Source organism: Orycteropus afer, unplaced genomic scaffold, assembly GCF_000298275.1.
Source record: "Orycteropus afer afer isolate SDZICR_OR568_19922 unplaced genomic scaffold, OryAfe1.0 scaffold00364, whole genome shotgun sequence".
Taxonomy (NCBI): domain Eukaryota; kingdom Metazoa; phylum Chordata; class Mammalia; order Tubulidentata; family Orycteropodidae; genus Orycteropus; species Orycteropus afer.
In genome coordinates this window covers 2,634,853-2,646,872 of record NW_006921951.1, presented here as the reverse complement: position 1 = coordinate 2,646,872, position 12,020 = coordinate 2,634,853, and the positions used below count along the sequence as shown (strand labels likewise).

Genomic DNA, 12,020 nt, shown 5'->3' with positions numbered 1-12,020 from the left:
GCGGGATCAGGCAGTGTTTCGTTCTGCTGTGCATGGGGTCGCTATGAGTCGGAAACGACTCGACGACACTTAACAACAACAACAACAACAACAAGCTATGAATTAAAATTAAGGAATTTTAAAATTAAGGAAGCACACAGTCTTTTTAATTCATGAGGTAATGGACTTGTTATTGACTGTCTTTGTTTTTGTTACCTCTAGTGCTGCTCTGACAGGAATATACCACAAATGGGATGGCTTTAACAAACAGAAGTTTATTCTCTTACAGTTTTGTAGACTTTAAGTATGAGTTCAAAGCCTCAGACTCTAGGGGCTGGGTGAAAGGCCCTCAACCTTGGGCTTCAGTTTTGCTTCCTGCTCCTGGCCCACTGAAGCTGGAGGCTTTTCTTCACTCACACAGCTGCTGGCTGCTGAGGCTGACAAGCCCAAGGTTGACAAGTAAAATGGCACAGTCCCAATGTTACCAAACAACATGGCAGGCCACTAATTCAAGTCCAGATGAATTCCCAAGATTGGCAGGGCATGGCAGGGTGTTGAACAATGACTTGGCTTTGTGCACGGTTTAAGTGTGCCAAAAGGCTAGAGACCAATCCCAAAGCTTCTGCTTATATATGGGAAGCAGACCACATGTATAAAGCAGCTACTCAGCTGCTTGTGGCAGATTCCACCATGGAGTTGATTGCCAGTCTCATCATGGGGAATAACTACCTCCAACTTGCCTGGCCATGTTGACACACAAACTTAACTATCACAACCTTTTTTGAATCAGAAAAGGCAAATAGACAGTGTTGCTAAGTAGTATTTCCTGGTAGAAAAAATAAGTTATAACTGTTGAAGTTTGGATCAGACTTTTATGGTTAATTTTTGGGCTGTATATAAGAGAAATCTCTTAAAATCAAAGTAAGATGCCTATTAATTTTTTTTCCCCCACAGAATATGATTTTCTTTCTAGTATAGTATCTTAGAACTATGTCCAAAGACAGAAAACTTTAGTTAACAAGAACTCCATGATAGTGTTTCTTAAGATTATTAGATTGCCCACTGGCTCTTCACTGTAAATTAGTTTTACTTTCAGTCCACTTGAAATTCTGCAGAGCCTGGTTATCCAGTTTTATCATTATCTATGTCAACTGTTTTTCCTTTTATTCTTTATTCTTTCTGGCTATCTCACTGTTTTTAAAGATGAAAGGGAATGAAGGAAATGTTGCTGACTTTTTAAGTAAATGTATGGTTTTGTTATAGAGGATATTGTATCTGACAATGTAATATCAAATGAGACACAAATAATACAGAATTAGTTTTGTTATTCCAAGTCCTCATTACAGAGAGTCTGAGCTTAGTACTATATGTCTTTTCTCCAGTAACTTTTTCTTTGAATACTTGTTGTTGTTGTTGTTGTTGTTTTGCCATCGAGTCAGCCCCGACTCATAGCGACCCCTCCTTGGGTTTCCGAGGCAGTATCACTACGGAAGTAGGAATGCCCAACTTTCCTTCCGAGGAGTGGCTGGTGGGTTTGAACCGCCAGCCTTCTGGTTAGCAGTCAAGTGCCTTAGGCACTATGCTACCAGAGCTCCTTAGATAATATATATTTGTTGTAGCAATTTGGAAAGAACAGGAAAGTACAAAGAAGAAAGTAAATATTACCACTTGTATTCCAGTGTTTAATAATAATCACTGTTAATATTTTGATGGCAGCTCTGGTGGTGTAGTGCCTAACGCACTTGACTGCTAACCAGAAGGCTGGCAGTTCAAACCCACCAGTCACTCCTCAGAAGGAAGATTGGGCAGTCTACTTCTGTAGAGATCAAACTACCAAAACCAAACTCGCTGCTGTCGAGTCAGATCCAACTCATAACGACCTCTCCTTGGGTTTCCGAGGATTATCTCTTGGATATCCAAGGAGTGGTATCCATATATTCGTTTTGAAGGCTCATTAACAACCTGTGTTATGCAGACAACACAACTTTGCTCACTGAAAGTGAGGATGACTTGAAACACTTACTGATGAAGATCGAAGACTACAGTCTACAATATGGATTACACCTCCATATAAAGAAAACAAAAATCCTAACAACAGGACCAGTAAGAAGCATCACTATAAATGGAGAAGAGATTGAAGTTGTCAAAGACTTCATATTACTTGATTCTACAGTCAACACCAATGGAAGCAGCAGTCAAGATACCAGACATCATATAGCATTGGGCAAATCTGCTGCAAAGGACCTCTTTCAAGTGCTGTAGAGCAAAGATGTTTCCTTGAAGACTAAGGTATGCTTGATGCAGGCCATGGTATTTTCAGTTGCTTCACATGCATGTGAGAGCTGGGCAATGAAAAAGGAAGATCAAAGAAGAGTTGATGCTTTTGAGTTGTGGTGTTGGTGAAGAATGCTGAAAGTACCTTGGACTGCTAAAAGAACTAATGAATCTGTCCTGAAAGAGGTGCAACCGGAATGCTCTTTGGAAGCGAGAATGGCCAGACTTTGTCTCACCTGCTTTGGTCATGTTGTAAGAAGGGACCATTCCCTAAAGAAGGATATCATGTTTGGTAAAGTGGAGGGACAAAGAAAAAGGGGAAGGCCCTCAATGAGATGGATTGACACAGTGGCTACAACAATAGGCTCAGGTATAGCAAAGATCATGGAGTTGACACAGGACTGGGCAGTGTTTCATTCTGCTGTACATGAGGTTGCTGTGAGTCGGAGATGACTCGATGGCACCTAACAACAACAGTATCATTTTTAATAGCTGGACATTTTCTATTGTGTGGATGTGCTGTGATTTATTTAGCCAGTTTGAAATTCAGAAAGAAATTCAGCTTTTTTCCAGTTTTTCTATAATACAACTGTCATAGACTTCATTATAGAAAACTCTATGATTATTTCTCATGAGGATCTTAAGAACCTGTTTAGATATTTATAAATGAAATCCTATGAAAAAGGAAAGTTAAAAAATTACATAGTATTGCATAATAAACCAGTGGCTTAATCCTAATTCTTAATTAATCTAGGGTTCAGTCCACATTTACTGTGGTATTTTAAATGGCAATATATTTAGGTTGATTTATGGTTTGAGTTATAAATGATTTATTTGTAACTGAAGTCAGTTTGAAAGCTGTGGTTTTGAGATTGCACAGTAAACTTTTACTTTATGTGTCATATCTTTTATTCCATATATTTTTCATGACCTTAAAAAGTTTATTGATTTTTTAATTGTGGTTCATTTCCTGAGGATTAATTATTTGCTTTCTTTTTAAAAGTCTAAATAATTATATGTGCTAAGTATTTTATTAGTAACATGTATTTGTATGTCTCAGACTAATTCCAGAAGTGTTCTTAATAAACCTACTGTTCTCCCTGGCATATACCTATAATATGAATTGTTTAGAATTGGTTGCTGAATATCTTATATAATACTTTATACTTTAGTGTAGAACATCTTCTCTGTAAAATATATCTGCATACACCAATACCATGTTAACTCTTGAATGTTTTGTATATACTTGCATCAGAATTGATTATGACCATAAAGGTTTTTTTTATTAACATGGATATTGGAAAAACTGGTTGTTCTAATTATCTTAGCTATAACAAATGGAGCTGATTTTTGTTAGAATTGCCACATCAGTTCGTGTGACCACCTTTATGATGCTTTTATTCCTTACCTTCCTTACCTTCCACTCCTCTGCCCCATTCAAGTGAAAATTAATCACTTCTATGGTACTTTGTGTATACCTTTGAAAGGTATAAACATTCTTACATTATAATTATGTGTGAGAGTGACTATTCTCTCCATAAGTTATAGGTTTCTTTAGGAATGGAATTTTGTTTTATACGTGTTTGTATTCACCCAGTTAATATTATGCAAAATTTTGAGCCACGTATTTTGGGGGCAAATACTTTAGTGTTCAATAAACGTTCATTGAGTGGAACTGAATAAAAATATAAACTCGGTTCCTTGATAACTAGCAGAACTTTATATTTCCTAACAAGGCTTATTAATAATTAAAATTTTCAGGAGTGAATTCATTTTTACTTTATTTCAAGCATATATCTTAGTGTCTACCCTTTTCAACTAAAACAAATATTTCTTATTTTAGGATTTATTCACACAGATATGACAAAAGACTTGAATGAAGAACATTTAAAGAAAAATATTCCTCTTCAGAGGTTTGGAGAACCTGTTGAAGTGGCACATGCAGTTGTATTTCTTTTAGAATCATCATATATTACAGGGCATGTTCTGGTAGTGGATGGGGGATTACAACTTGTAATGTAATTTACAGATTATTCAATAATAATAGAATCAAGGGCATACTTTAACAATCATACCTATATGGGTATGATTTGCTAATCAAACCTATTGACGCTACAAATGTTGATTTCCATCTTTATATAAATATATAAATATTATATAAATATGTCTGTAAAGAACAATATATGACCATCAGTGTTTTCTAAAGGGTATGTTTCATTTATTTTTGTCATCTTACAGAATTTATCAATTTCAGTATGTAGTCATTTTTTTTTAGATGTTTACCTGTGTTTTATTGCCTATGGAAAGGCATTTAACTGTGTAGATCATAGCAAATTATGGATAACATTGCAAAGAATGGAAATTCCAGGACACTTAATTGTGCTGTCATTCAAACACAACAAGGGGATATCACACAGTTTAAAATCAGAATAGGTGTGCATTAGGGTTATAGCCTTTCACCATACTTATTTAGTCTATATGTTAAGCAAATAATCCAAGAAGCTGGACTATATGTGAAGAAGAATGAGACATCAGGATTGGAGGAAGACTCATGAACAATCTGATGTACAGGTAATACAATCTAGCTTGTTGACAGCAAAAAGGATATGAAGTACTTACTGAAGAAGATTAAAGATTACATATAACCTTCAGTATGGGCTACATCTCAGCACAAAGAAAACAAAAATCCTCACAGCTGGACCATAAAGGTTACAGCCTACGAAACCCTATGGGGCAGTCGTACTCTGTCATATAGGGTTACTATGAGTCGGAATCAACTCAACAGCACACAACAACACATTGCTGCCCAGCTAGTCTGGTCCAATCCGGCAAATACTATTTTTGTATGACCCAAGAGGTAAGAACTTTTTTTTTTTTTTAACATTTTTAAAAGCATTGAAAAAAAATAAAGAATATAATATGTGATCATCGGAGCACACAAAGTCTAAAATATTTACTATCTGACCCTTTACAGTAAAAGCTTACTTCTCTCACCTACACAACAGCCTCCCAGCTGTTATTTCTGCTTTCAGTCTTGCCCCACTATAGTTACACTTCTCTGTACACCCAGAGTACTTTTTTAAACAAAATGTAAATCAGATCATGCCATTTCCCTGCATCTTGTTGCACATGGAATACGACCCAAACACCTTATTACAGCCCACAAGGCTGCTGTGATCTGGCTCTGCCTACTTCTCTAATCTCATTTTACCCAATGGTCACCCTTTTGAGCCTCCCACTGCCGCTCACCCATTTACTCTTTTACAGCTATCCAGGTCTTCCATATAATTTGAACTCCTACCTGCATCAGGACCTTTGCACTTACTGTCTGCCTAGAGCTCTGCTCCTCATATCTTGTCATGTGGACTCTGCAGGCTCCTTTTTATCATTCAGGCACCAACTCCAGTGTCTCCTTCTGGAGAGTATATCCTACCTAATGCCATCCTCTCCACAGATCACATTGTCTGGTTTTATTATCTAGTATTTAGTCATTTTGTCTGTAATATCAACAGTTATGTTATAAATTTATCTCCAGTGTGGAAAAATTATATTGTCTACAGTCATGAGTTATTTTATCAGGCTGAATTTTCTGAAACTTATCTTTATAGACCATTGTCAAAATAAAAGAATTTAGAGGATATTAGTTGTTAATACATTTAGCAACCCTGCTGTCTTAGTTTTATCTATTGCTGCTATAACGGAAATACCACATATGGATGGTTGTAACAAACAAATTTATTTTCTCACAGTTTAGGAGGCTAGAAGTCCAATTCAGGTGCCAGCTTTAGAGGAAGGTTCTCTCTTTCTGTGAGCTCTGGGGAATGGTCCTTTTCTCCTTTCAACATCTGTGAGCCTGGGATCCTTGGAGATCTCCATGTGTCTTGGCATCAGTCTTCCCTTGGGTCTCAGAGTAGCTAGGCAAAATAATCTGCAAATTTAAGTGTGATATGGTTGAGCCATTCAATAGAAATTCTCAAAAGTGGTAAAGATTGTGAAGGAACCCCCAAAATCTTGGTGCTTGGCATAAGGAGAGATGTCTGCTCAAGGTGTAAGCTAAACTTCATTTTGGTGTTTACTGTTCATTCTGAGCTGACTTTCAAAGGTCACCTAACCAGAATACCTCAGAAAGGCTGCTGACTCCCTTCCTTCCTGTTCTCAGGAAGAATGCTTACTCAGGCTGGCTCCACGATATCCAAACATTAACTGATACTAAACTAATTCAAGCTTTAGGATTAACAAAGCAATGAGTAAGGAGTAAGTGACTGCTAAAACATGATTTTGTAAATGTTAGACAATCAGAATTTTTCTTTGAAGGTTCTTGAATTTTTTGTACTTAAACTCTGCAAAAAGTTCCTTTTGCTGGAGCAGTTAGTTTCAGTTTGAAGCTTTATGTTTCCCTGGTTCAAATCCTTTTTATTCCTTCAACAAAAATATTTGCTTTAATTTTATCAGAGACTTCATTTTGCTCTTTGACAGAATTAGCTCTTATATTAGTTTTTAATATTTGTTACAGTAATGAGCTGTATTGTTATTGCTGTTAAATCCATGCCCAAACCCGCTGCTACTGAGCTGATTCCCAACTCATAGTGACTCCCATAAAGTTTCCAAATCTGTAAATCTTTACAGAAGCAGACTGCAGAGCAGCTGGTGAATTTGAACCACCTGTTGTACTGCAGGAGATAGCCTTGCTCTGGTTCCCGTCCTTTCCGGGGAGAGGAATCACGGCAATTGGATGGCTCACAGGCAGGCATCCTTGCAAGCAGTCAGCGTGTTCTGAGAGTGAGTGGTGCCAGACAGGAGCGAGCAACGTCCCCCTGCTGCAGCGTACAGCTGCTTAAGAGGATCCGCGGGCAGGCAAGGGTCCCAGGTGATCGGGAGCATCGCGGTGTTTGGTGGGGTTTATAGACTCACTCAATACAAGCGTCAGTCAACACGCAAGCATCCCATACCAAACACTGTGGAGCAGATTTGACTCTAGCTAGCCCTCTTTGAGTTTCTGAGGTGATGTCTCTACGGAAGTAGATTACCCAATCTTCCTTCCGGGAAGTGGCTGGTGGGTTTGAACCGCCAGTCTTCTGGTTAGCAGTCATATGGCCTTATGCACTACACCACCATTTATTAAATGCACAAGTATGGTCCAAAGGAACAGAAGGAGTCTTTCTGGCGGGATGAGAAAGACCCCAAGCTAAAGCAAGGACGTTTTCAGAGTGGAAGCTGACCTCTCCTCGCGAGTGGGGAGGGCCGATAGAAGCAAAGGGCTTCTCCAGAGGGATGGAGGTGGGTCTTTCTCACCGAATGGAAAAAATGTTAAGCAAACTCACTGCTTTTATACTTCTTGAAAGGGGCATTCTTAGTGAAGGAGTGTTACTCAGGACGGGGCTAGGTCTCTTGAGTGACAAGTTGGTTGGAGATCCCTGAGAGCCCTTCTGTGCATGTGCAGTGTGGTAAATTACTTAGTGTGGCTTTTCTACCCATAAGTCTTTGTAAACTCCAAGGTGGGATTTTGTATGAGCAACTGAGCAGCCCCTGATTGCTGAAGCTATCCACCTGGGTTATTTCTGTTGGGAGTGACACAATACAATGTTCTGGGAGGTGCCCATTCTCTCTCACGTGCTTAGAGTTCTGATGCTATGATTGGCTAGTTTGACCACCCTTCCTGGGCTCAAAAGGAGGCCTCCTGGAGGCAGAGCTCTCTCTGACTGCTGGTGGAGGAAGACGTGCTGCTGAAAGAGACACAAGAGACACTCATTGCTGAGTGAGACACCGAGGGACCAGCACTGCTGGGAAAGAGACTGTGAGAGACTCTTGGCTGAGGGACGGTGGGCTGGGAGAGAGACTGAGCGTTCTTCCTGAATTTGAGTTGTAGCCTGGTGCTTCCCTAATAAACCCTGTAATCTGTGAGTTCTGTGTGGCCACTGCAGCGAATTATCGAACCCAGGAGAGAGGTGGTGGGTGCTTTGGGAGGAAAGGTTGGTGAAAGGGCTGGAGGGAGGCAGCATGTTTGGCCTTGCAGTAATAGGCCTTGGGTTACTGCTGGTAATCCTGCCTTCCCCTTGTAGGGTTAGAGGAGGTCAGAACATGTGGCCTCCTTGTCGTTTTAGCAGCATGCTTACCCCCTGTGATCATTTAGCTTAATTTTGATTGGCCAGGCCTCATCGGCATTTACAATTGTCGGCAGGTATTAGCTTATTAACCTTCTTAGATATTCCGTCTCTCGCCCTTTTCTCCTCCCTTATGGCCTGCCCAGAAGACAGCCCCCTATCCTATCTTACTGCCTAACAGATGGACCTTTTTTGGTTAGCAGCCCAGTGCCTTGACCACAGCACCATTGGAGCTCCTTCGTTGTTGTTGTTGTTATGTGCTGTCGAGTTGAACCCAACTCATAGCAACCCCTCCTTGGGTTTCCGAGGCAGTATCAGTACAGAAGTAGATTGCCCCATCTTCCAAGGAGTAGCTGGTGGGTTTAAACCGCCAGCCTTCTGGTTAGCAGTCAAGTGCCTTAGGCACTGTGCTACCAGAGTGTTGTTAGGTGCTGTTAAATCAATTCTGACTTATTCCAACCCTGTGTACAACAATATGAAATTGCCTGGTCCTGTACCACCCTCACCACCATCGTTATGTTTGAGCCATTGTTGTAGTCATTGGGTCAATCCATCTCGTTGAGGGTCTTCCTCTTTTTTGCTGACCCTCTATATTGGTGTTTAAATTCTAAAGCACTTAGTTTGTGGATCTACAGTGGGAGGCCTAACTCCATTTTGAGTCTTGACTTAAATTCAGGTGCCTTTTGAGTTCTTTCTGGCCGTTAAACCAGTACTGTGGCTATGCTCGGAAAGTCCAGGACCAGCCTAGGAAGGGGCAATTTTCCCTCAGGAAGAATGTATTTGAAAGTAGATTGTTGTTGTTGTTGTTGTTATGTGCCATTGAGTCAGACCCGACTCATAGCGACCCCTCCTTGGGTTGCCGAGGCAGTATCACTACGGAAGTAGATTGCCCAACCTTCCTTCCGAGGAGTGGCTGGTGGGTTTGAACCACCAGCCTTCTGGTTAGCAGTCAAGTATCTTAGGCACTATGCTACCAGAGCTCCTTGAAAGTAGATTATACTCCCACAAAGAATTAGGGAACTTGCCTGGGTGTGTCCTTAATGACTTATTGAAGATAGCTGCATGTTATCTAATTTAAATTAAATGTTGGGGTCCTAGTGTTGTCTTGTAGCCACCTTGTGGCTATGACTGAAGGCTACATGATCATGAATGAGTCATACCCAGACACCATGTCACTTTGAGGACTAAGGTGGGCTTGACTCAAGCCATGGTATTTTCAGTTGCCTCATATGCATGTGAAAACTGGAAAATGAATAAGAAAGATCAATGAAGAATTGAAGCCTTTGAATTATGTATGGTATTAGCAAAGAATACTAAATATGCTATGGACTGCCAGAAGAGCAAACAGATCTGTCTTGGAAGAAGTACAGCCAGAATGCTCCTTAGAAACAAGGATGGAGAGACTTCATTTCATGTACTTTGGACATGTTGTCAGGGGGAACCAGTCTCTTGCAGAACATCATGCTTGGTAAAGTAGGTGTGCAGGGGAAAAAAGCCTCTAGATTCAAGTATGTTCTATACAGACCCTTTATTAAGTCTTAGACAGGACAAAGACAAAACAGAGACAGTCATCCAGATGAGGGAAACCATTAGCATGTACAAAGTACAGAAGACCAAATGGATTCCCCTGAATCACAGGTCATGGTGTTCATTATGTGACAGACTACAAATCATCACAGAATCATGACTGGTGGCAAGTGGCATCATCAATGTCACAGGCAGGACTACAGAATCTGGGAAAGGACCATGATTGGGATACATATACAAGTGATGATTAAAAAGGGTTACAGGATTGGTTGTGGAGCTTGACCACTTGGCTACATGGCATTTCTTTTTCTTAATGAGTTATTATATTATCTATTAGCTTTATTTTCCCCCAGTAGCATTTCAGTCTTTTTCTTGGGAGTTCTGCCATCCACTTTGATTGGATTAGCATGTTCAACTATTCTTGGGCAGACAGTTAAAGGTTTTTCAACAGACAACTAATCTTCATTGTGCATCAAGACCCAGTAGTTCTGTTCCCAGAGACTCTTATTTCTTTGGTCAGGGGGAAACTTTCTATAGCCTAGTCTGTGCCTGATGTTACTGTAGCTATTTATACAGGAGTTTGTGAATGTTCTAATGCTCATGGGAGCTCAGGTGCTGTGCAATTGCTACACCACTATCTATTGAGTAAAATATCTGTTCTCTGTTCTTTGTGTGGACAAGTGACTGTGACTTCAATAGATTTGTCCATAACTGTAAGGAACACTCAACTAGAGTAATATATGCTAAGATATTTAGAGTTTTAGAAGTATTAACATTTAGACTTTCTTACTAATGTGCCTTATGAGGATCAAACTGGTTTTTGGCAGTTAGCTAGTATCCAAGCTACAGTATCTTCTTCTGATTCTCTAAGCATAATGATAATGCATGTTTTCCTCTATGAGCACTGTGTCTCCAAGTTGCTTTATTATTATTTTTTTTTTTTCGATCCCTATCATATTATGTTCGGAGGGAAGATGGAGCAATCTACTTCCATAGTAATACTGCCTCGGAAACCCAAGGAGGGGTCGCTATGAGTCAGGTCTGACTTGACAGCACATAACAACAACAACATTATATTATATGCTGTTTTCAAATGTGTGGTGATTCTTGCCTATCTTCTTACACTTAACAGAGGGTGAAAAGCATATTGGCTTGAACCCAAGTGTGCTCAAGCCTCTGGATCAACCTCTTAATCTAGCTGCCAATTTTCAGGAAACACTGAGGACAGAGGAACATGTTGAATTGTGCCATGAGAATGTAATCAGCAAAATCCAGGCTGTAGGACACTCTACAAGCCTGGATTCTTCAACAGATATTTGCTAGGAAATGAAAGGGATTGTGATGGTTAAGGTTGTATGTCTACTTGGCTGGGCCATGATTCTTAGTTTTTTGGAACTTATGTAATGATGTGGTCCATCCCCTATGACGAGATTTGATATAATGTAATCACTTTCATGATAAAGATCTGCTATGAGCAGCCAGTCAGTTGAAGGGAAGTTTCCTTGGGTCTGTGGCCTACATCCACTATATATGGATGTTCTGGCAAAGCCTTCTGGCTTTTTGCTCAATTTAGATCCTGCATCTGACCTCTAGTTCTTTGGACTTGAGCCAGCAGCATGTTATCTTTCTTGCTAAGCTTGAATTCATCATCCTCAGAAGCTACATGAGTCAGGACCCATGGACTTGGGACTTGTTATAGACCCTATAACCATGTGAGTCATTTCCTTGAGATTAAGATCCCTCTCTATATACAGCAGGAGCTCTGGTGGTCTGGTCAGTGATTTGAACCCACCAGCTGCTCTGCAGGAGAAAGATGAGGCAGTCTGCTTCCATAAAACTTTACAGCATTGGGAGCCCTCTAGGGCAGTTCTACTCTGTCCTGTAGGGTCATAATAGGTCAGAATCAAGTCAGTGGCAGTGGATTTGGGTTTATATATAAATATATAAGCTTCACTTGTTTTGCTTTTCCAGAGAACCTTGGCAAAGACAGGGATAGAGGGTAAACCTGTAGATTAAAAGAGACTTAAAAAATTTATTGTTTAAAAACGGGGCAAGAGACATAGACCCATCCATCTATGGACAACTGATCTTTGACAAAGGCCCAAAGCCCATTAAATGGGGAAGGGATATCCTCTTTAA

At 40.1% G+C, this 12,020-nt stretch overlaps 1 protein-coding gene across 1 annotated transcript in view; it reads left to right on the top strand.

Annotated features, from left to right (window-relative positions):
* The window catches only part of CBR4 (carbonyl reductase 4), a 31,108-nt gene extending 26,833 nt beyond the window's left edge, over window positions 1-4,275 (top strand). Inside the window, exon 5 of the mRNA XM_007952896.2 lies at window positions 4,097-4,275. Coding sequence (XP_007951087.1) covers window positions 4,097-4,275 — 179 coding nt within the window. The remainder of the gene's footprint in view (window positions 1-4,096) is intronic.
* The last annotated feature ends 7,745 nt before the right edge of the window (window positions 4,276-12,020 follow it).